This window comes from Mandrillus leucophaeus, unplaced genomic scaffold, assembly GCF_000951045.1.
Source record: "Mandrillus leucophaeus isolate KB7577 unplaced genomic scaffold, Mleu.le_1.0 Scaffold280, whole genome shotgun sequence".
Taxonomy (NCBI): Eukaryota; Metazoa; Chordata; class Mammalia; order Primates; family Cercopithecidae; genus Mandrillus; species Mandrillus leucophaeus.
In genome coordinates, this window is record NW_012102921.1 from 487,281 (window position 1) to 509,799 (window position 22,519).

At 49.7% G+C, this 22,519-nt stretch overlaps 1 protein-coding gene across 1 annotated transcript in view; it reads right to left on the reverse strand.

Annotated features, from left to right (window-relative positions):
- CUX1 (cut-like homeobox 1) overlaps positions 1-18,483 on the reverse strand; it is a 378,329-nt gene extending 359,846 nt beyond the window's left edge. The window contains exons 1-2 of the mRNA XM_011985213.1: positions 17,827-18,483; positions 15,130-15,240 (exon numbers count right to left, since the gene is read on the reverse strand). Coding sequence (XP_011840603.1) covers positions 15,130-15,240; positions 17,827-17,931 — 216 coding nt within the window. The 5' untranslated portion in view covers positions 17,932-18,483. The remainder of the gene's footprint in view (positions 1-15,129; positions 15,241-17,826) is intronic.
- Positions 18,484-22,519: the final 4,036 nt, after the last annotated feature.

Consider the following 22,519-nt stretch of genomic DNA (forward strand, 5'->3'; position numbering starts at 1 on the left):
CATGAACCTGGGAGGCGGAGCTTGCAGTGAGCTGAGATCCAGCCACTGCACTCCAGCCTGGGCAACAGAGCAAGACTCTGTCTCAAAAAAAAAAAAAGACCTTCAAGCAGCTTTGCCACCTGTGGGCAGTGACGCCCTAGGCAAGTTACTCACTCCGCCTCTCTGGGCCTCAGTTTCCCTCTCTTTGAAACAGAAATAAACACTGTACCTGTTTCGTAGGGATCCTGTGAGTGTTAAGTTAGTTAAATGCCTTTTCAGTGTTTAGAATAGTACTGGATATGCAGTAAGTGCTCACTAAATGTCAGCTGCCATTATAAGCTACGACGGCTGTGTCCCTGAAGTTACCGAGCCCTACAACAGTCTTCCTGGTTCACCCCATTCCACACACAATGGGACTGCCAGGAATATCTGCTGCACACATCAATGAATTCTGGGTAGGACAACCCCAAGAGACAGAGGAGGTGATGCCTTTTAAGAAGAAAGGGATGTGCCTATGTCTTGGGCCCAGAGGTAAGACCAACAGAAATAAGGACACCTTTGGAAAAGAGAGGAGCCTCTCGTTGCAAAATTTGTAGCTCTTGGCCACACAGAACCTCGGAGTCTCGCTCTGAAATCCAGGCTGGAGTGCAGGGCGTGATCTCGGCTCACTGCAATCTCTGCCTTCCAGGTTAAAGTGATTCTCCGTCTCAGCCTCCAGAGTAGCTGAGATTACAGGCGCGCACCACCACACCCGGCTAATTTTTATATTTTTGGTAGAGACGGGGGTTTGCCATGTTGGTCAGGCTGGTCTCAAACTCCCAGCCTCAAGTGACCCGCCCGCCTCAGCCTCCCAAAGTGCTGAGATTACAGGCATGAGCCACCGCACTCAGCACCAACACCTCCTTTCTTAGACTGAACAACAGAAAGGACATGGCTTGCTCAGATCTTGCATTCATTCAGTGGCCAAGTCAGTATCAGAATCTAAGCTTCCAGATTCAATTACATACTCCTTTAAGGACACCAACTATATAACACAATATCTTCTTAAAATACTGGGCCACAAACAAAATTACAAGACTCTGCATAACAGGCCAGTCATGGCTCCTCGTAAACTCACTTTTTATGCCGCTCACATTTGCAAGTTAAAATGAAAAGCCAATGTTAGTCAATAACATGCTCAGTGACTAGTCCCACCCACCCCACACGCGCCGCAGCCCCCTAGCCAGAGAAAGGAAAAATGAAGACAGCAAGTATCAGAGTTAGCATGGCTTGGCATCCAATTGTCATTTTCTTGACTGCCATAATCTCAAAGTGGAAGGGGAGATTTTCCCACGCTTTGGCTTATAACCAATTCCATAAGTTAAGAAGGCTTTCTTAGGGCAATGGCAAATTTTAGGCTATAACGATACGTTCCTTCCTAAGTACACTCCTACAAAACATTCCCCCTGACATATAGAATCCTTTAAATGAGTATGCCACTTCAAAGAAATACTGAAAAGCGATTTTTAAAAAATCTAATAGAAGAGGAATTGCTAATGGTTAAGTGACTAAAAATTAAGCTTCTGGGCCAGGCGTGGTGACGCATGCCTGTAATCCCAGCACTTTGGGAGGCCAAGGCAGGTGAGTCACCTGAGGTCAAGAGATCAAGACCAGCCTGGCCAACATGGTGAAACCCCGTCTGTACTAAAAATATAAAAATTAGCCGGGCGTGGTGGTTGGTGCCTGTAATCCCAGCTACTAGGGAGGCTAAGGCAGAAGAATCGCTTGAACCTGGGAGGTAGAGGTTGCACTGAGCCGAGATCAGGCCACTGCACTCCAGCCTGGGTGACAAGACCAAGAATCTGTCTCAAAAAAAGAGAAAAATTTGGCTTCTGGAACCTGAAGGAGGCAGGGTGTTCGGGGATTATATGGCCTCATTCCCAGAAGTCTGTCTGCCCAGGAAAATCCCAGTAGGTAGGTGGGTGGCTTATGCTCCGTTAAGTGGCACTGATGATACTTAGCTTCCAGGGTGACTTCCAGGGGCAGAGAAATGATTGTCATGCACTTAGCATAATGCCTGGCTCCTAGCAAGTACTCAATAAATATTAATAACAGCTTACCACAATTTCAACCAAATCATATGGCTTTCGCATTTAGCCGTTACACCTTTAAAATCGTGCTCAACAAAGTTGTTTGCCGAGAAGAGGCACAGAGTGCTTTTCTGTGCCGAAGTTATTATTAAATCCTACACAGAATGACGTTCTCCATTCAGAATGCATTTCAGTTGAGGTTATTGACCAGAAAGACAAGTTATGGGCTACTCTCAAAGAATAGCTTCCAAAAAGAAAAGTCCAGCAGCAAACATTTCCACTCTATGAACAGTGAAACTAATGCAAAAGGAGAGAAAACTCTAGACACATATGGAAGAAGGCAAGTTTTTATTTTACTGTATCTATTCAAGTCCGCAGTAGAAACGAGGGTCTACCATAGGCTTTCAGAATTTTTTTAAGCGTTCATTTATAGCTTTATTTTATTTTTATTTATTTTGAGACGGAGTCTCACTCTGTAGCCCAGGCTGGAGTGCAGTGGTGCGATCTCAGCTCACTGCAACCCCTGTCTCCCGGGTTCAAGCGATTCTCCTGCCTCAAACTCTCGAGCTCAAGTGATCCGTCAGCCTCAGCCTCCCAAAGTGCTGGGATTCTAGGTGTGAGCCACTGGCCCCCGTCACATTTATAGCTTTAAAGCCCATTTGTGAGGCCAGGCATGGTGGCTCACGCCTGTAATCCCAGCACTTTGGGAGGCCAAGGTGGGCGGATCACAAGGTCAGGAGTTCAAGACCAACCTGGCCAACACAGTGAAACCCCATCTCTACTAATACAAAAATTAGCCAGGCACGGTGGCAGGTGCCTGTAGTCCCAGCTACTTGGGAGGCTGAGGCAGGAGAATTGCTTGAACCCAGGAGGCAGAGGTTGCAGTGAGCCAAGATCGTGCCACTGCACTCTAGTCTGGGCGACAGAGGGAGACTCCGTCTCAAAAAAAAAAAAAAAGCGGGGGGAAAAAAGTCATTTGTGAACACAGTTTCTCAAAAGAGTAGATTTCGGTAACATGAACACAATAAACCATTCATTGACCTTCTGCTTGGTGCCTGGATTGTTCTGAATCCCTGTAAGAGTTCATCCAGCCCATAATGACTCCGAGGTCATTGTCATCATTCCTATTTTTTGGCATAAGAAAATAGAGGCTCAGATGTGATAGAAAGCAGCATGTTTTCAACTAAAATTCCAGGGCACATGAATCTAATGACAGTGCTTCCCTTTTGACAGTTATTAAACGCTCAGATAATGCGTCTGTTATACTTAAAATAGCCCTGTAAAAACGGCTGGACACACGAAGGAAGCGACACACGGCTCTCAGGAAGGAAAGGGAATGCCGGCCTTGTTGACGTTTCAGCAAGGGGCGGGGGCAGACACAGCAGCCGTCCTGAGATGCTCCCGGAAGGAAAGAGGGGCCTGCGGGGTCTTCAGATGCCACCTGCCACCTCTGGACCAAGCCCCACCATGGTTCTGACCACTTCCAGTGACAAGGAACAGAGCAACTAGGAGATTAGCTCCTTGTTAATTACCTAAGAATTAATTACCGAAGAATTACCTAAGAATTTCTGGGCCTTTGGCTTAGAAAACAAACAAACAAAATAAGGTCTCTTTGAAACTCCAGAATTCATTGACTTTTTCTTTTTTTTTTTGAAGATAGGGTCTTGCTCTGCCACCCAGGCTGAGGTGCAGTGACACAATCATAGCTCATTGCAGCCTCGACCTCTCGGGCTCAAGGGATCTTCCTACCTCAGCCTCCTGAATTACAGGTGTGCGCCACCATGCCCCACTAATTTCTTCATTTTTTGTAGAGATGGGGTCTCACTATATTGCCCAGGCTGGTCTCAAACTCCTGGTCTCAAGCAATCCTCCTGCCTCAGCCTCCAAAGTGCTGGGATTACAGAAATGAGCTACTGCACCTGGCCAGCTGAATTTTCTAACGCGCAAATTAAATAGCATCCCTGGTCTTAGAAAGCAGAGAGACTGAATCTGATGCTTCAAAGTAAGTGAGTGGTTAGAGCCAAGACGATCAGGGCTTTACATGGAAGAAATGCAGGGGACTCCACTGCTAACAGCTTGCCCAAATTTATCGATGGTTCAAAATGTGCACTAAAAGCTCCGTGTGTGTGTGTGTGTGTGTGTGTGTGTGTGTGTTGTGTTGACAGGTGATACAAAAAGTCATTTTGCATTCTTAAGATCAAAAAACGTTCTCTGACTCCCCGAAGTACCTTCACCCATCCTTGATCACTCTCTACCATTTTGTCCTGTTTGGGCTCTTACCGCCACCTGAAATTATCTTGTGCATCATTTGTTTATTTGGCTATTGCCAGATCTCTGTGAGATCTGGAATCTTCTCCCTCCATCCCTGCTGTATCTGACTGCCCCTGGCCCTAGAAAAGGGCTCAGCATCACTTGTAAAAGAAAGGAAGGAAGGAAAGAAGAGAGGAGGGTAAGTGTTTATTGAGCACCTACTATATGCTCTGTGCATCTGAATTCATTTCAACCTCCTGGGTGAAATGGGATAGCACCAATTCTCTTCCTGCTTATAGATAAGGGGACCAAGTCTTAGAACAGTTTGTGACCTTGCTCAAGGTCACTGCCTGTCACCACTAACTAGCTATGCATTCTACTCCTCGCCTGAGACTGGACATTGAGCCTCCAGGACCCCTTGAAGTAGGCAGGGTATGTTTTTGCAGACGAAGAAACTGAGGTTAAGCTTCTGTCCCAGTGCCATGGAGGTCACAACACTATTAATGCTGTTGGAGCAAATGAAGCCAGGGCTTGACTAGCACTCAATGTCCCTGGGCCCAAGCAACTTTCTCTTCCCTACAGGCCCCCGCTGGTGCCCTCCAGACCATGCGGCAAGGTCTTGCTGGGATGTCAGGTGATAATGCAGCCACCCTCCCTGACTTCGGCCCCAATTACATTCAAATTTCCTTCATTACTGGGTCCCACTCAAGGCACCTCTTCTCCCTTAGGGACCGAAAAGAAAGAAAGTAATGTCTTGGGTTGATAAACTGACTTAAGGAGTTTAATTGGTAACAGTTAAAAGTTCACTTTTAATTTTTAAACTTTTTCTAGTTAAAAGCTTATTATAACTTAACAGTAGGTGATTCCAGAATGATTAAACACCCAAGTTGATTATTGGGGTTTTCTCATTTTGCCAAACCCTGGAGTGGCCTTTTTAAAACCAAACTGCTGCTGCAAAAATGAAAATTCACAAGATACTTTTCTGTGGGGAGCTTCTTCAGCGGATGAGAGAACAACTGAGTAAGAAATCTCTTCAGGGGTTTCTGACACCCCCACGAAGAGAGGAATTCTTTTTAAATTTCATTTAGTTTAGTTTTTGTTTGTTTGTTTGTTTTTGTTTTTTTTGAGACAGGGGTCTCTACTCTGTCACCCACATTGGAGTGCAGTGGCGCAATCATGGCTCACTGAAGCCTCAATCTCCTGCTAGACTCAAGCAACCCTCCCACCTCAGCCTTCTGAGTGGCTGGGACCATAGGTACACACCACCACTCCCTTCTATTTTTTGTATAGGCGAGGTCTCACTATACTGGCCAGGCTGGTCTCCAACTCCTGAGCAAAAGCAATCCGTCTGCCTCAGCCTCCCAAAGTGCTGGGATTATAAGCGTGAGCCACTGCACCTGGCTGGAATTTTTTTTTTTTTAATTACAGCTTTATTGATACATAATTTATACACCATACAACTCACCCTTTTAAAGTACACAGTTCAGTGGCATTTGGCGTATTCCAAGTTGTGCAAGTGTCACCACTGTCTTATTCCAGGACATTTTTATATTCCAAAAAGGCACTCCACACCAACTCTCAGTCATTCCTCTCTCCCCTCACCCCGGGGATTTCTATCTCTATAGAAACCTCCTTTCGGCCAGGCACCGTGCCTCACGCCTGTAATCCCAACACTTTGGGAGGCTGAGGCAGGTGGATCATTTGAGGCCAGGAGTTTGACACTAACCTGGCAAACATGGTGAAACCCCGTCTCCACGAAAACTACAAAAAAATTATCTGGGCACGGAGGCACATGCCTGTAGTCCCAGCTACTTGGGAGGCTGAGGCAGAAGAATTGCTTGAGCCTGGGAGGCAGAGGTTTCAGTGAGCCGAGACTGAGCCACTGCACTCCAACCCGGGTGATGGAGTGGAATTCTAGCTTAAAAAAAAAAAAAGCCCCATTGTGTCACATCAGGGCTGCGGGCAGTGAAGCCAACTCAATGGGCTCAACGTGATGAAAGCAAAATGAGGCTGGGCTTTTCACTCTTCTGTGTGCAGTGGTTTTAGGGTCTAATAAGGAGCAAAACAAAATGTGTTGATAACAGAGAAGAGAGTTCGGTGGGTAACACTAACATATCAAGGAGTGGCTGATGATGCCTGGCCGCTGTTTTGTGTTTAAAAAGCATCGAAGGCCAGGTGTGGTGGCTCACACTTGTAATCCCAACATTTTGGGAGGCTGAAGTGGGAGGATCGCTTGAGTCCAGGAGTTCTAGACCAGCCTGGGCAACAAAGTGAGACCCCATCTCTATCAAAAAAAAAAAAATTAAATTAAACAGGTGTGGGGGTGCATGCCTGTAGTCCCAGCTACTCGGGAGGCTGAGGTGGGAGGATCATTTGAGGCTGGGAGGTTGAGGCTACAGTGAGCTGAGATCATGCCACTGCTCTCCAGCCTGGGCCATGGAGCAAGACCCTGGCTCTAAAAAGAAAAAAAACAAAAACAAAAAGAAAAATGTCATGGGGGATGATATGTGACTTTACTAAATCTTGCATGACAACGCCACGATAGGGTTACAATGATTGCCCTCACTTCATCACCTGACTCGCCCAGGGCCCTGGGGGGCGTGCAGGGCCATGGAGCCCTGGTGACTATCTCAGGGCAGCCTGTGCACCACGTGTCCACTGGAGTCGCAACTTTATTTTTAAGTGACTCTCTTTTTCCAGGCTGAGTCACTCCGGTGGTGTCTATATAAAGGCTGTCGAGGCAGTGACTAAATGCGTTTGGGCCCAGGCCACAACTATATATTACTACCCTCCACTCCCTCACCCATCCTGCTAGCTGCTTTTCTCACTGAGAGTGAAAAACGAATCATAAAAGTTCGCAGCGTCTTCCCCATCCTCTGTCTTCCTCACCATGGCAGAGACAGCGTCAGGCACGTGGCTTCCTGGCTTACCCCGCACACGGTGCATCCTGATCAATAAAAAGGAGGGACCCCTCCCCTCACCATGCCTGCCAGGGTCAGGAAGGAATCCACAAATCTAGCCCATTTCAACGACTGTAAAAGATTCCTTTGCAAGTCCTATCTCAAGACAACTCCCAAGACTGAATTTTTACAACTGCAACCGGGGAACACAGAAATCAGAGAAATGCGCCAGGCCGGCGTAGAAGGGGTAGAGGAAGACGCTGGCACCCGGGAAAGGAGAAGAAAGTGGATGGCCAGTTCTGTGAGCAGCAGAGGGTGCTCCCTGTTGCAAGCTGGGCGTGCTGAGCCAGGTGTCCCCGACAGTCAGGGCTGCCGCCGCAGCCAACAAGAGCCAGGATGGAGACCTGGGCGTGATCACGTGCATCTGAGCAGGACAGGTGTCGAAAGCACAGACGCAGACTGTGAGCACCACGGACCAGGCATCGTTGGGATTAACGTTCCAGAGATCAAGAAATGTGGAGGCAAAAATACATCAGGGCAAAAAATGACCAGCGATGGCCCCTGAACCGCAGCTCGGCTCTCCTCCCAGAGCAACGGGGTCTGTTTCCGAGGAGACAAAAATTAACCAAGCAAAGTCCTGCAGACGGACACCCAAAAAGCGTTCTGGAGTAGGACTGGGCCGACTGACGTCACCAGGATGAGGGCTGGGGATGGTTTCATGATAAAATCACAGCATCTCAGGAATGTGGTTCTCCTCCTCTCTTTCCTCCCATCAGGGAAGGTTCCTCCCATACTGAAAAGAAGCAGAACAAAACCCAAAACCATCCCTGCGCTCTTTCTGGAAGCAAGCCTAACACAGACGGCCATTTATTGGAGAGTTGAACATCACATTCAAATAGTAGAGCCCTGAAGCCAGGCCAATGTCGCAGGAGCACTGGGGGTTTCTCCAGAGAGGACCCCACGCCGGGTTACCTGGTCTCTAACCTGCCCAGCCACTCTCCATCCACTAACTCCCTACAGCCAGGCCAGTGAGCCGGGGCTGCAGGTCAGACGTGCTGCAGACCTCCTGTGATCTCGCCTCCAGAAGAACTCTGGAATCACACACGTGGGAAATCGGTGTTTGGCCACGATCAAAGCCACGGAAAAGCAAACGGCAAACGGAAAGGCTAAGAGACACTTTCTGGGGTTTTCAAGAGCTAGGCTTTCAGCCTCCACTGCTCACATACGTGATTCTAACACCACCAGGCTTCCAGAAAGCTGCTGCTGCTGCTCCCTCCTAACATGCTGTGGCCAGCCCAGTGCAGAGGTGCCGCCCTTGCTGCTAGCCCGTGGAACCCCTTGTCACATCAAGTGGCCTTGCTCCTTCACCCATCTCCCACTCCCCAGCACACAGCCAGGGCCAGGCACACCTTGTCCCTGCCCAGTGCTCAGGCCTTGGTATTCATCTGTCACCCACCCCAAAGCTCTAGAGTCCCCCCCACTCCTTCATCCCCTTCCACCCCAAGGCACAAGGAGGAGGAGGAGGGTTGATGTGACCCACGTGCTCTCCTGGAATGGTGAGCTGAAACTGGGACTATGGGCCCAGAGAACTGTGTTCTAAACTAGGGCTGCATGGATGAGTGTCTGGGAGCCCCCCAGAAACTGCAAACATGTGCATTTCTCAGAGGCGTAGGTCCTTAACTTTCATGGATATTTTAAAGGTTAAGAACCAAGGCTCAAAAAGCAGAACTGTTTATCTATAAAAAGGGTTACTGAGCCATATGTGGCTTATCCAGAGAACTTTATCACCACTGACATAAGAGTGTTTCTGTGGGGAAAGTCTACAGTCAGAAGATTCCAGTCATTCTATCCTAGCACTTAACACGCTCTGCCATTGGGTTCTATTTGCTTGCTAAGAAAGATAAGAAACTTTTTAAAGAATGGAGATAGGGTTTTATTCCCAGGGCCAAACTGTCTGGCACATGGAAGGTGTTCAATAAATATTTGTAAGATGATTAACCGTTATTACAAACCAACTTTTTTTTTTTTTTGAGACAGGATCTCATTTCATTGCCCAGGCTAGAGTGTAGTGGCGCGATCATGGCTCACTGCAACCTCAACCTCCTGGGCTCAAGCCATCCTCCCACTTCAGCCTCCCAAGTAGCTGGGACTATTAAGCGTACACCATTATCCCAGCTAATATTTTGACTTTTTGTAGAGATGGAATCTCACTATGTTGCCCAGGATGGTCTCAAACTCCTGGTCTGAAGTGATCCTCCCACCTCAGCCTCTCAGACCACTTGGATTATAGGCGTGAGCCACCGTGCCTGGCCCCAAACCGACTTTTGAAACACTTTAAGCGAAACTACCCATATTTGTTCTTATTTTTTTTTAAGTTGCCGAGCTAAGGCCGGGTGCAGTGGCTCATGCCACTTGGCACTTTGGGAGGCCGAGGTGGGTGGATTACTTGAGGTCAGGAGTTCAAGATCAGTCTGGCCAACATGGTGAAACTCTGTCTCTACTAAAAACACAAAAAATTAGCTGGGTATGGTGGTGGGTGCCTGTAATTCCAGCTATTCAGAAGGCTGAGGCAAGAGAATCACTTGAACCTGGGAGGCGGAGGTTGCAGTGAACCGAGATGGCACCACTGCACTCCAGCCTGGGTATTAAGGGCAAAACTTCGCCTCAAAAATAAATAAATAAAATATAGAAATTCCCTGAGTTAGCTCTGAGGAACAGAAATCCACTGTATCTCATGAGTTACATGGTGAGTATTCCCCGGTTAATACTAGTAACGAACATAAGCTAAACTCTAGGGACAGGCCTGTGTGTAGCCTGTCACATACAGGCACATGGGTATGTACATACACATATGTGCACACAGCAACCCTGTGAGCGGGGCCCTGTCGTTACACTATTTATAGGTGACAGAACTGGGGCTTTGGGAGGTATCTGCCCCAAGAAACACAGCTACTAAGTATGTCGCCTGCAGTAAGAAATACAAAAAGCAGAGCTGGGCACAGTGGCTCACACCTGTAATCCCTACACTTTGGGAAGTCAAGGTGGGAGATTTAGCTTGAGCCCAGGAGTCTGAGACCAGCCTGGGCAACAAAGTGAGACCCGGCCTCTACAAAACATAAAATTAGCAGGGTGTGGTGGCACGCACCTATAGTCCCAGCTACTCTGGAGGCTATAAGGGGAGGATCGCCTGAGCTCAGGACATCAAGGCCACAGTAAGCTATGATTGTGCCACTATATTCCAAAAAAACCCAAAAATATAGAAAGCAATATACCCTAGAAATACTCCACCGCCTATTATGTTCCATGATGGATTCTTAATTCAATAGGGAATGGATGCTCAGTTAGAACATTTAAAAACGTTTTTCTTTCAAATGGACTCTGTTCTTAGATTTAAAGAAAATGTACACAATTTTATCTGCAGAGTAATTGCAATCTTCTGTAAATTACAATTTCTGGATTAAAAAGACACAATATCAAATGACGACAAATATATTAATCTAATGATATAAAACTGAAACTTCGAAAAACTAATTCTAAACAGAAAACCTCCAGCTGGGCGCAGTGCTCGTGCCTGGAATCCTAGCACTTTGGCAGGCCGAAGTGGGAGGACCCTGCATGAGCGCAGGAGTTTGAGAGTAGCCTGGGCAACAGCAAAAGGCTCTGTTTCTACCAAAAATTTAAAAACTATGGCCAGGCGCGGTGGCTCACACCTGTAATCCCAACATTTTGGGAGGCTGAGGCGGGTGGATCACAAGGTCAGGAGTTCGAGACCAGCCTGGGCAACATGGTGAAACTTCATCTCTACTAAAAATACAAAAAAGGTAGCTGGGTGTGGTGGCACATGCCTGTAATCTCAGCTACTCAGGAGGCTGAGGTAGAAGAATTGCTTGAACACAGAAGGTGAAGGCTGCAGTGAGCTGAGATCATGCTACTGCACTCCAACCTGGGCAACAGAGCAAGACTCTGTCTCAAAAAAAAACATAAAAATAAAATAAAATAGCCAGGCATTGTGGTGCCACGTGCCTGTAATCCCAGCTACTCGGGACACTGAGACGGAGGGACTCCTTGAGCCTAGGAGTTGGAGGCTGTAGTGAGCTGTGATCGTGCCACTGCGCTCCAACCCAGGTGACAGAGCAGGATCCTGTCCCCAGAAAAACCCTTCAAGGCTCCAGCCATCTTGGCGCTCACCTCTTGATGTTCTTGTGGCTTTTCCCGCCTGTTGGAGTCCCAGTCACCACAAAGCATCCCTCCCCAGTCACGTCCCCATCAGAAGACCTTTTCCCTCCTGGACTAGAGCTTTTCCCAGTGACATCTGGGAAAGGCCAGTCTGGAAGGTGAAATCTCCAACGGCAGGTGAACCTTACTCCCCACTGAACCCTCATGGGTGCCTAATCCTCCTCGTGGAACACATTAGACATTCATCAGACACCGAAGAACCTTTCCTCCTTTCCCAGAACAAAAGGAGACCTGGGCATTTCCACCAAGATCAACACTCTTGGTGTCATACCAGCAGGAACACCGCCAGCCCTGGCTCTGCCATGCTGTGCCCTGGAAGGTATGGAGCCGTGAGGATCGTGGGCTGCATCCATAGGGAAGAGGACACCCTCCTCCTGGTAAGCCAGGCTGTCCTACCCCACGGGCGAAAGCTCTAAGCAAGCCCCGTTTCTACATATGCAACATTCCAACGTCACCTCCATGATTAGTAATCAATCCTGCGGTGTGGCCAGAGGAACAACCAGTGTCAGGGCAGTGGTGGCTCCTCAAGACTGAGACCCCAAACAAATGGTGACCCAATGTCCCCTCGGGGCGCAGGCCAGGCACTGAGCTGAGGCTCCACATATGTGCTATCTACACACACACACACTTACTGTCACAGCCCCCCAACTCACACACACCTGCTGTCACAGGGAACAGCAGGGAACCCCGCCTCCTGCACACCCAGCACACTCCGGCCACAGCCCCCGGCTCCCACCACCGCTCTGCACACTCCAGCCACAGCCCCCGGCTCCCACCACCGCTCTGCACACTCCAGCCACAGCCCCCGGCTCCCACCACCGCTCTGCACACTCCAGCCACAGCCCCCGGCTCCCACCACCGCTCTGCACACTCCAGCCACAGCCACCTGCTCCCACCACCGCTCTGGCCTTATGTGGCTTCAAAATTTCCAACAGGAGGGCCGGGCACGGTGGCTCATGCCTGTAATCCTAGCACTTTGGGAGGCTGAGGTGGGTGGATCACCTGAGGTCAGGAGTTCGAGACCAGCCTGACCAACACAGTGAAATCTACGAAAAATACAAAAATTAGCTGGTTGTGGTGGTGGTGCGTGCCTGTAATCCCAGCTACTTGGGAGGCTGAAGCAGGAGAATCGCTTGAACCCAGGAGGCGGAGGTTGCAGTGAGCCGAGACTGTGACACTGCACTCCAACCTGAGCGACAGAGCAAGACTCTGTCTCAAAAAATTAAAAGAAGTTTCCAGCAGGAGGCTCTGGCTGCTGGCACAAGTGAAGTGGGTCTCACCTTGTACTTCCCGCATGGGCGCTCCACAGATTTCCAGGTTGGCCCTTGGATGGGAAAGTGCATGGGGCCGGCGGGGCGGAAGCCTACAGCCAACTCCCCCTTCCCCACCTCCCCAGGACTGCAGGCTGCAGTGAGACCCTCCTTACTACAGCGAAAGATGAGGAAGTGGGCGCCACCCTCCACCCACTGGCAGTGGCGGGGTCGGGGCCAAGCAGGTGGGTTCCAGCCCCCTTCTCCATGAAGATGAGTCTAAAAATGTGTCCTGAGAAGAAATGCCCCAAGCGGCAGGTACCTACCAGGCTGCCGCCTGCCCAAGCCTCTTCCATTTACTGGGATCAGAAGGAGATAAAAACGCCAAGTTTAAGGCCAGCTGTCTTTGAGTAACTAATGTGGAATTCGACACAAGGCACGATGGAGGGACAGGGCTCAGCAGAGTACAAGCAGCATTTATCAGCAGAGCATATGCGACAGACAGGGTGACCGAAGGAGGACATGCTCCTCTCCACTGTCACTAGGAGTTGGGGACTTCTGAGGAACACCCGGGAATCCAGGCCTCTTGGAGCCTCATTCTCTGGCTGATTACACTCGTGTATTTATTGTCCGTGGCCTCAGAAGGATGGCCTTGCCCCTCTCAGATTTTCTTTTTTTTTTTTTTAATCATAAAATGTTTTCTTTTTTCTTTTTATAACAGAGATGAGTCTTGTTATGTTGCCCAGGCTGGTCTTGAACTCCTGACCTCAAGTGATTGCTCGCCTCAGCCTTCCAAAGTGTTGAAATTACAGGCATGAGCCACTGCGCCCAGCCAAACCTCTAAGATTTTCTATGGAAACCGGCGGACATGTGGTCACCAAGGAAAGGGCAATGACAATACAGAACGGCGGACGGCCACTCGCTACAGAAACAGCACTACAAGGAGCTCATGAGATGGATGTGGCGGGGCTTGGGCTGGGGAAACTGAGTCAAGGACAAGTTCTCAGGAAACCAGAGTTCCAGGAAAGTCTGCTCTGAAGCCGCTGGAGGCAACAGAAGAAGGATGTTCTGTCCCCAACTCTTTTTTTCCTCTTGTTTTTACTCAGGGCAAGGCTGACACGGAGAATAGGGCCCCCCACTCCCCAACACGGGCAGAGAAGGCAGCAACCCCCAAGCACCCCCAGTGACTCCCATCTTCATTTTTGGTCTCGTGAAACATGGAGTACCCACATTTAGGGGCAGGCGGAGGCAAGCAGCGGGTGTGAGATTTGAACCCTTGGCTGGCTCTGTGGCCAAAGGCTGCCTTCTTTCCACTCTGCTACCAAGCTTTCTCCCAAAATATTTATTCTGAAGACATAAGGTTATTAATTTGTTTTCCATAATGATTCATGCCAGCACTCCCTTGACTAGCAAGCCTCCTTTGAAACATTTTAAATGAGTCTCCTTTTAAAAATGCAATTCACATATAATTTCCCAGCAATATTATGTAAGAGAGGGGCATCTCTCTTAGAACGGAGCTTTGCCTCCAGGCATCTTCCTGTGTCCTACAGGGAGGAGCCAAGAGCTGTAGATTCCCCAAGCCCGGAAGCCGGGCCAAAGTTGTGGGCTGCTGCGACCTCTTCCCATACAAGGGGAAGGTGTAAGAGAGGGTGGGGTCCGAGACCACGGCATGAGTGCCATGGGGACCAAACTGGCAGACGTCACCCGGAAAGCCATTCCCGCGACTGCTCATCTGCCTGCAACACGCGTGGGTCTTTTTTCTTTTTCTTACTAAGCCTCTGATAGGGTTGAAGGGAAGGAAGAAGGGGCCCAGGAAAGGAGCAGAAAAACACCACCCTAGCAACTCAACACTGTCCCCCGATTGCACACTCACGAGAGAAAAAACAGGAGTATGTGAAAAGCACATTTCCACTGCCCTTTAGGGCGTATTTCAAGAAACAGAGAGGCATTTAAAAGGCCTAGCAGGCGAAATGTCTGTTTTACAAGAAGCGTCAGGCGTGTTGCTATGCCCAGATGCGTGCAGCCTTCAGACACTGCCCCAGCACCGGGGAAGCAGGCCCCGAGGGCCTTCCACCCCACAGGATCCCTTATGGACTTCGGTGGCTTGCTAACCGACATGGGACAGGGTCTGGGACGAACTCGAGGGTCTGAGACACCCACACACCTGCCCACGTGTTCTTACAGACCCAGCTTGTCCAGTATCTGCACCTGGAATTAGCTCTGGCTTTCATACTTCCAGACAACCTATCAATTTCCACGTCCCACGGCCTGCAGGGTGGCGTGCATTCTGCTGGAAATGGGGCTGAAGACATCCGGGGAAAGAAACAGGTTGTTTGCCGACCGCGCATTCAACTGATGAAAATGAAACGCTCACGGAGCATTGCCTGAATATGCCCCAGCATTCTAAGATCCCTCCAAAGCAACTGTGACGGTCACCCGCCTCACCTCTGGAGTGTTCTTCTTGAACTCCCGGCTCTGTTCGATAAGCCGCTTTCTGGACTGCTCGCTTTCATCCTGCCGGTTCGCCAATACCGTTGCGGTGGCATCGAGTTCTCTCTGTTGGGGGAAACAGGAAAGGAAAAGGGAGTTTGTAATTGTACTGTGTACTAGAGGAGGGTCCTATTTGCATTTGACCAGAACACTGGGGGAGAGACCCCAGTAGCTCTAGGGATCGTCAATCATCGGCAGAGGAGGGGCTGGAGGGCGGCGGGAAGGCAGGGAAATGAACATTATATTATCCACCCATCCCTCGTCCGTCCCATGTGTAGTGGTTGAGAAAACCAAGCTCATTCAACGCCACGGGTCGTGCCTCAATGTGCCCGCCATAAATGACTCTGTTCCGGTAACAGAATACACAGAAACATCTTTTTTGCTCCAGCCACAACTATCAGGCCAAGCCCAAAGGACCCGCCTCCCCAAGCTGCTCCATCCCTGTTCTTCCAGCCAAGGAAGGGTCCCTTCCAGTCACTCTCCTGGGCTCTAGTCCTGCTGAGCTATTCCCTCCTCGGCTATCCCCTCCTTGGCCTCCTGTGGCCGTCCTTCGACGCTGTGGGCCTGGGATCTCTGGGAGTAATATTTGGTTTGTATTCATTCAACAAATATTTACGGTGAGCTCACTCTAGGCCAAGCATCATGTTCAAGACCATTAACCTATGATTAGTTTTCAAGAGGGATCTTTAAAACGTAAATTCCAAGAATAATTATTTCCAACCACTTTTCGGAAACGAGGCACCTGGCATTGGCGATTATTCTCAAACCACATTACTTGTGCGGGAACGCTGAGGACCACCAGGAGTGGGTCCCCCATGAGGAACCCGCCAGGGGACTGAGGGCTCTGGGCTCTGCTCCCCGCAACAAACCGATAATCAACGCGCCAGAGAACCTGTGCCCTGGCCTCGGAAATTCTGGGAAGAGCTGCCAAGAGGATCTGTTTCCAACAAGCCTGCAGCAGATGGCCCCAGAATGGTGTTCCAGGCTGACAGCAGGCGCCCAAGGACACACTGCTGTCGCCACCAAAAGGCCTGTTTTCCTGCCGAGTCGCTTCGGCGACTAAAGACACACAGCGGCCCATTCTGCTGGGATCCAAGGTGGCTGCTCCAGCTGGCTTCTCAACGGTGGGGACCGTCACCCTGAGTCCAAGCAGAGCAAGAACCTAACATTTCAAAGGCTGAACGGCGAGAAAAATCAAAACTCAAGATTTATCCCCACGCCTCCAAGAAGCACACTACAGCCTCTCCTTCGCCACCCCCTTGCCCCACCCACCTCATCATGGCCCACTGGCTTTCCTCCTTGGCAGAAGTAAACCAGCAAACCTACACGTTACAAGTTCTCGCTGGGAAATGCTTCCTTGGTACCACTATGGGTTGGGCCATGCTGGATGGGATGAAAACATGCTGTCAACTTAGAAATCACAGAAATCACAGATAGGCCGGGCGAGGTGGCTCACACCTGTAATCCCAGCACTTTCGGAGGCCGAGGTGGGTGGATCACCTGAGGTCAGGAGTTTGAGACCAGCCTGGTCAACATGGCGAAACCCCGTCTCTACTAAAAATACAAAAATTAGCCAGGCATGGTGGCGGGCCTGTAATCCCAGCTACTTGGGAGGCTGAGGCAGGAGAATGGCTTGAACCCAGGAGGTAGAGGTTGCAGTGAGCTGAGACCATGCCACTGCACTTCAGCCTGGGCAATAGAGCGAGATGTTCCAAGGGAAAAATAAAAGAAAGAAAGAAAGAAATCGTAGACATTTTAAAAAGCAGGGGAGGAAAGGAAAAAAAAACAACAACAATAAAACAACAAACCAGGCAATGAGGGGAAGATACCACCACACCACACTCTTCTCCCCTTAGTATTTCTGGCATACAGGCACATCTTGGGCAAACAAGTCCTAAGGAATAACGTGGGCTAGAATTCAAGAACAGATGTCAAAGCTATTGCAGAAAAAAGGGAAACACTGAACATTTTGATAGACCACATTTGAAACACATCCCAGTTAAGGGAAGGCAGGGAAAAAAAAAAGAGCAACCGAAACCAATGTGGTGGAACGGGGGATACAGATAAGAGAGGAGCAGTCACAGCGAAGCAGAAGGCTCTTCAAAAATATAAACAATCTGGAGGGAGGAGGGCTTCGACATCTATATTTAAGCAGCAGCAGCCGAAGTTATAAAAGGAGCCTTCGAAAGAAGGCGGGGAAGAAAGCCAATATTGAAATATGACAAAAAAGAAAAAAAAAAAAGAGTTGATGTTTCGTTCCAATCGCACACAGACACAGAAAACTTAGGAGAAAAACAAAAAAGAACATGACTGCTTTCAGCCGGGGGTCCCTACTTCCCTCACTGCATGGAAGCCTCACAGGGTGGGGGTGCTGGGGGCCGTTACCCAATCAGTGGGTGTCTACTGATGTCTTTGAGCCAGCAGGCGCTGGAGGTAGGAAGGGGACTGTGGGGTCCCAGCCCCGACCCCCAGCTTCTCATCTAGTGGATCAAGTGTGGAAAATGTTGGGGAGAACGCCAGATGAGCAGGGGGTCTGTGGGCCCCCTCCATCCCCCTCGGCCCCCACCTGCCCCTCCCTGGGCTGATCTGTCAGGGAGCCTGCCTGGGGGAGCAGGGAACTGAAACAGGTGGCCCGGTGCAAGGTGAACCCACCTTGATCCCGGGGCTGCAGAGCCAGTGCGCCTGTGGCAACTTGCTGCTGGCAGTCGGGGACTCAACGGGGGTCTGCGGCGCTCCCTTCCCTGCGCCTGCAGACATATGCAGGTCGGCATGGGAAACCCACGGGGGTCTCCAAATTTAACACCGAGCCGCCACCCGCCACCACAGAAACAGATTGGCACAGCGAGGAGGAGAGACTGAGCTGCCGCCGCCCCAGATTGGGTTGATCAGATTTAAGGCTTGAAATCTTTGACCGGGTCCCTTGGAAAAAAACTTTTTTAAAAACAACACACACACACACACACACACACATAAAAAACAGCACCACCAAATCCTTTTTGAAGGACGCTAAGGCGTTCTCGGGCTGTGGGAGGAGACAGCGATTAAACATAAGCCAAATACTGTTTTATTATCTACCAAGCCTGCCTATCCTCAAAGCGTCAACTACAATGACACATTAACAAGGGAATGAAATGCATTTTGGGGAGGTGGAGGTGGGGGTCCCAAATGCAGAGTCCTCGGCCCATGAGTCACGGGTCACGTGTGAGAAGGCGTATGGAGAGTCGTCACATCTGAAAGGCACGAAAAAGTCACAAAGAGCAAAAAACCTGGCCCCAACCTCCTCCACGCCCAGCAATACCCTGTCGGTCTAGCCCCTCACAGATTTTCCTGCAGTGTAAAAAAACACGGTGTATTGTAAGGGATATGATATCAGATACATGCAAGCCAAGAAGCAAACCGCAACACAATGTTTAAAAGAATATCCATCCATATGCTCGCATAGGCTGTGATTATCTCCAGAGAGATACAGAAGAAACTTGTGACCGTGCCTGGCTCTCTCCAGAGGGGCCAGTGGTGAGGGGGACTCACTCCACAGTGTGTATCTTTGGACTGTCTTGCCATTTGCATGCATGATCTAGCTGGAAAAACTGCACTATCTATTAATTTTTACAATCCTGTTAAATGTGAACGAGTGCGTACACAAGTGGTGATGGGAGTAATACTTTCTGTAATGCATAGTGTAGGACACGTGAGCCTCTGTGTTACGGTGTGTGTGTCCACCTGCAGGGACAGAGGCCTGGAATCCACGGCCTCGTGGGTCTGGTGATGCAAGAAGTGAGGCGAGTATGTCCTTTGTCAAAACAACAGCTGTTTCTTGCACAATATGCTGCCCACTGGCCAGTCTCAGGGCGTATGGAGATAGAGAAGGGGGAAGGGGAGGAGGGGTTGGTGGTAGCGGTGGCCACTGCTGGTCACAGAAAACACCACCAGCCAAGCCAGAACTCTCCCGAGGAAGACACAGGAGGGCATCTCCTCAGAACTATCTAGAACTCCTCTCCAGCTAGAAACACCTGCAGGCCCCTCGTCCCAGGTCCCAGGTCATGGGAAGCTGGCAGGCTAGCAGCAAACGGACAGGCTCAGAACCTGGCACTTCCAACAAGGCTGAAAGAGACAGAAACTTGACTGAGAAAATGTCTGACAAGGAGAGGCACCAGAACGCAGAAAATGTGTTTTTATCTTTCCAAGAGATCATGGGATGACTGATGTCAGGAGGCAATGAGGACCCACATGGGTCAGGTTTCGGTCCAGTCCCCCTCATACACCCAGCACCTGCTGGATGGCAACTATCTCTCACCCAAGTCAATAGGCCGAGCTGACCAAGAGCTTCCCAGGTGTAGACTGAGCAAGTGGGTGTCACCAACGGGAGCCTCATCCTTGCATAGAAGAGTTTCAGAGGTCAAGGCCAAGGCTCTGGTCATCCACTGGAGGGCTAAGGTCAAGGCCAAGGCTCAGGTCATCCACTGCAGAACCAAGGCCAAGGCCATGGCTCAGGTCATCCACTGGAGGACCAAGGCCAAGACCAAGGCTCAGGTCATCCACGGCAGGACCAAGGCCAAGACCAAGGCTTAGATCATCCACTGGAGGGCCAAGGTCAAGGCTCAGATCATCCACCACAGGGCCAAGACCAAGGCCAAGGCCCAGGCGGTCCACCGCAGGGGCAGGCCGAGCCTATCACCAAGTCGGCCTGGCTGCTGCTGTTTCAGCTCAGAAACCAAGGGCTACGTGCACACAGGCATCCCTCATCCCGTGATGCTGGTGTACAGCCGGGGAGCTCTGGATAGCTGGAATCCTGTTTTCCTCACTGATTACAACTTCTGGGATGTTTTTTCTCCAATTCTGACAGCTCCTCAAAGGGCAAACACCTAACATTTTAAGTTTCTCTCTGCCCCCAACTCCAGACTTTCAGCCAGGCATTTCAGATGTTATTAAAAACAAAATTTAAAAAACTACCATGAAGGGGGGAGGGGGAAGGGATAGCATTAAGAGATATACCTAATGTAAATGACAAGTTAATGGGTGCAGCACACCAACATGGCACATGTATACATATGCAACAAACCTGCACGTTGTGCGTATGTACCCTAGAACTTAAAGTATAATAAAAACAAACAAACAAACAAACAAACAAAACTACCATGTAACCAGCTGTCTGCTTAACAGAAATTGTGGGAAAATTTTTCTCCCAGATAGCTATTTTAATAAGACCAGAGATCCATTTGGATATGCCTATATATATATATATTTTTTTTTTTTTGAGACAGTCTTTCTCTGTCGCCCAGGTTAGGGTGCACTGGCGTGATCTCAGCTCACTGGTTAACCTTCACCTCCAGGGTTCAAGCCTCAGCCTCCCGAGAAGCTGGGATTACAGGTGTGAGCCACTACGCCCAGCTGATTTTTATATTTTTAGTTGAGAGGCGGTTTTGCCATGTTGGCCAGACTGGTCTTGAACTCCTGGCCTCAAGCAATCTGCCCACCTCGGCCTCCCAAAGTGCAGAATTACAGATATGGGCCACCATGTCTGGCTTGGATTTGCTCACCTTTAAAGTGTATGTGGGCTGGGCACAGTGGCTGATACCTGTAATCCTAGCACTTTGGGAGGTCGAGGCAGGCAGATTGCTTAAGCCCAGGAGTTCAAGACCAGCCTGGCCAACATGGCGAAACCCTATCTCTACAAAAAATACAAAAATTAGCTGGACATGGTGGTGGGTGCCTGTGGTTCCAGTAACTTGGGGGGCTAAAGCGGGAGGATCATTTGAGCCCAGGAGGTCAAGACTGCAGTGAGTCATAATCAAGTCACTGCACTCCAGCCTGGGTGACAGAGGGAGAACCTGTCTCAAAAAGTGTAATTGTCAGGAGTTCGAAACCAGTCTGGCCATCATGGTGAAACCCCGTCTCTACTAAAAATAGAAAAAATTAGCTGGGCGTGGTGGAGTGAGCCTGGAATCCCAGCTACTTGGGAGGCTGAGGCAGGAGAATCGCTGGAACTCGGGAGGCAGAGGTTGCAGTGAGCCGACATCATGCCACTGCACTCCAGCCTGGGCAACAGAGCGAGACTCTGTCTCAAAAAAAAAAAAAAAAAAGTGTAATTGTCAGTTGTTTGTTTTAAAGCGTGAGCTGTGGGAGGCATCCCCACCATTTCCCACTGAGACTTCCTGCAAGTCACAGGGCCAGGCTCCCACAGGGTGGGTCCTTCTAGGCCTGCAAAGGACACCTCCTGCCCCCAGAACCCCTGGGCTGGTAAGAAAAACATACTTGGGCTGGCCACATCAGCAACACAAGCATTCTCGTTTTATTATCTCACACTTTAATCCAAAGAGTGAGTTCATCTGATGTTTCTTGGGGGATTATCTGTCAAACTAATCAAACAGCACATCCTATATAGAAATCTTAAATGGTTTTGTTAGTGAAAAAATAGATCACTTGTAAAAAAGGGAAAGGTCGGCCATGGTTCCTGCACAGGAAGGTCCTAAGAGCATTTTATTTTTTGTTTCATTTCCAACAACAGAATCATTTGGATGAATGGAAGGTTCTCTGGCTAGAAACACGTGGTGGGCCTAAGCCCACCCACCAGCCTCTTTCCATCACCTCTCCCAGCCCCCTACTGAAAACATCTCAAGACGCTTCAAACGGTGGTGTCTGAACTGGACTCCTGGCCTTAAGCTATCTTCCCAACTTGGCCTCCCCAACCTGAACTGGACTCCTGGCCTCAAGTGATCCTTCTGCCTCGGCCTCCCAAACCTGAATGGACTCCTGGCCTCAAGTGATCATCCTGCCTCAACCTCCCAAACCTGACTGGACTCCTGGCCTCAAGTGATCCTCCCACCTCAGCCTCCCTAAGTGCTGGGATTACAGGCTTGAGCCACTGCACTCAGCTTGGATTTGCTCATCTTTGAAGTGTATGTGGGCTGGGTGTGGTAGCTCACACCTGGACCCCAGGCCCCATCCCTGCTGTAACCTGTGTGGCTGTGGTCAAATGACTTCCTCTCTCTGGACATAATCAAAATGATGTATTTCAAGTTTGTGGCACAGTAAACGCTACATCACGGTTCATTTTCTGTATTCTCAGAGACACATGCTTGGCCTCAGACCCGAATTCACTCTGCCACCAGCATCCCCCACCAGGCCAGGGGCTCCAGGGATGTGCAGGTAAATCACAAGTCAACCCTGACTGCCAGGTGAAACAAGACAGACAGGACCAGACCGCGGGACAAAAACAGAGGTGGGGGGCTTAGAAAAGGGAGAAAACGAGGCCAGTCATGGTGGCTCACCTGAGGTCCGGAGTTCAAAACCAGCCTGGTCAACATAGTGAAACCCCGTTTCTATTAAAAAAAAAAAAAAAAAAGCC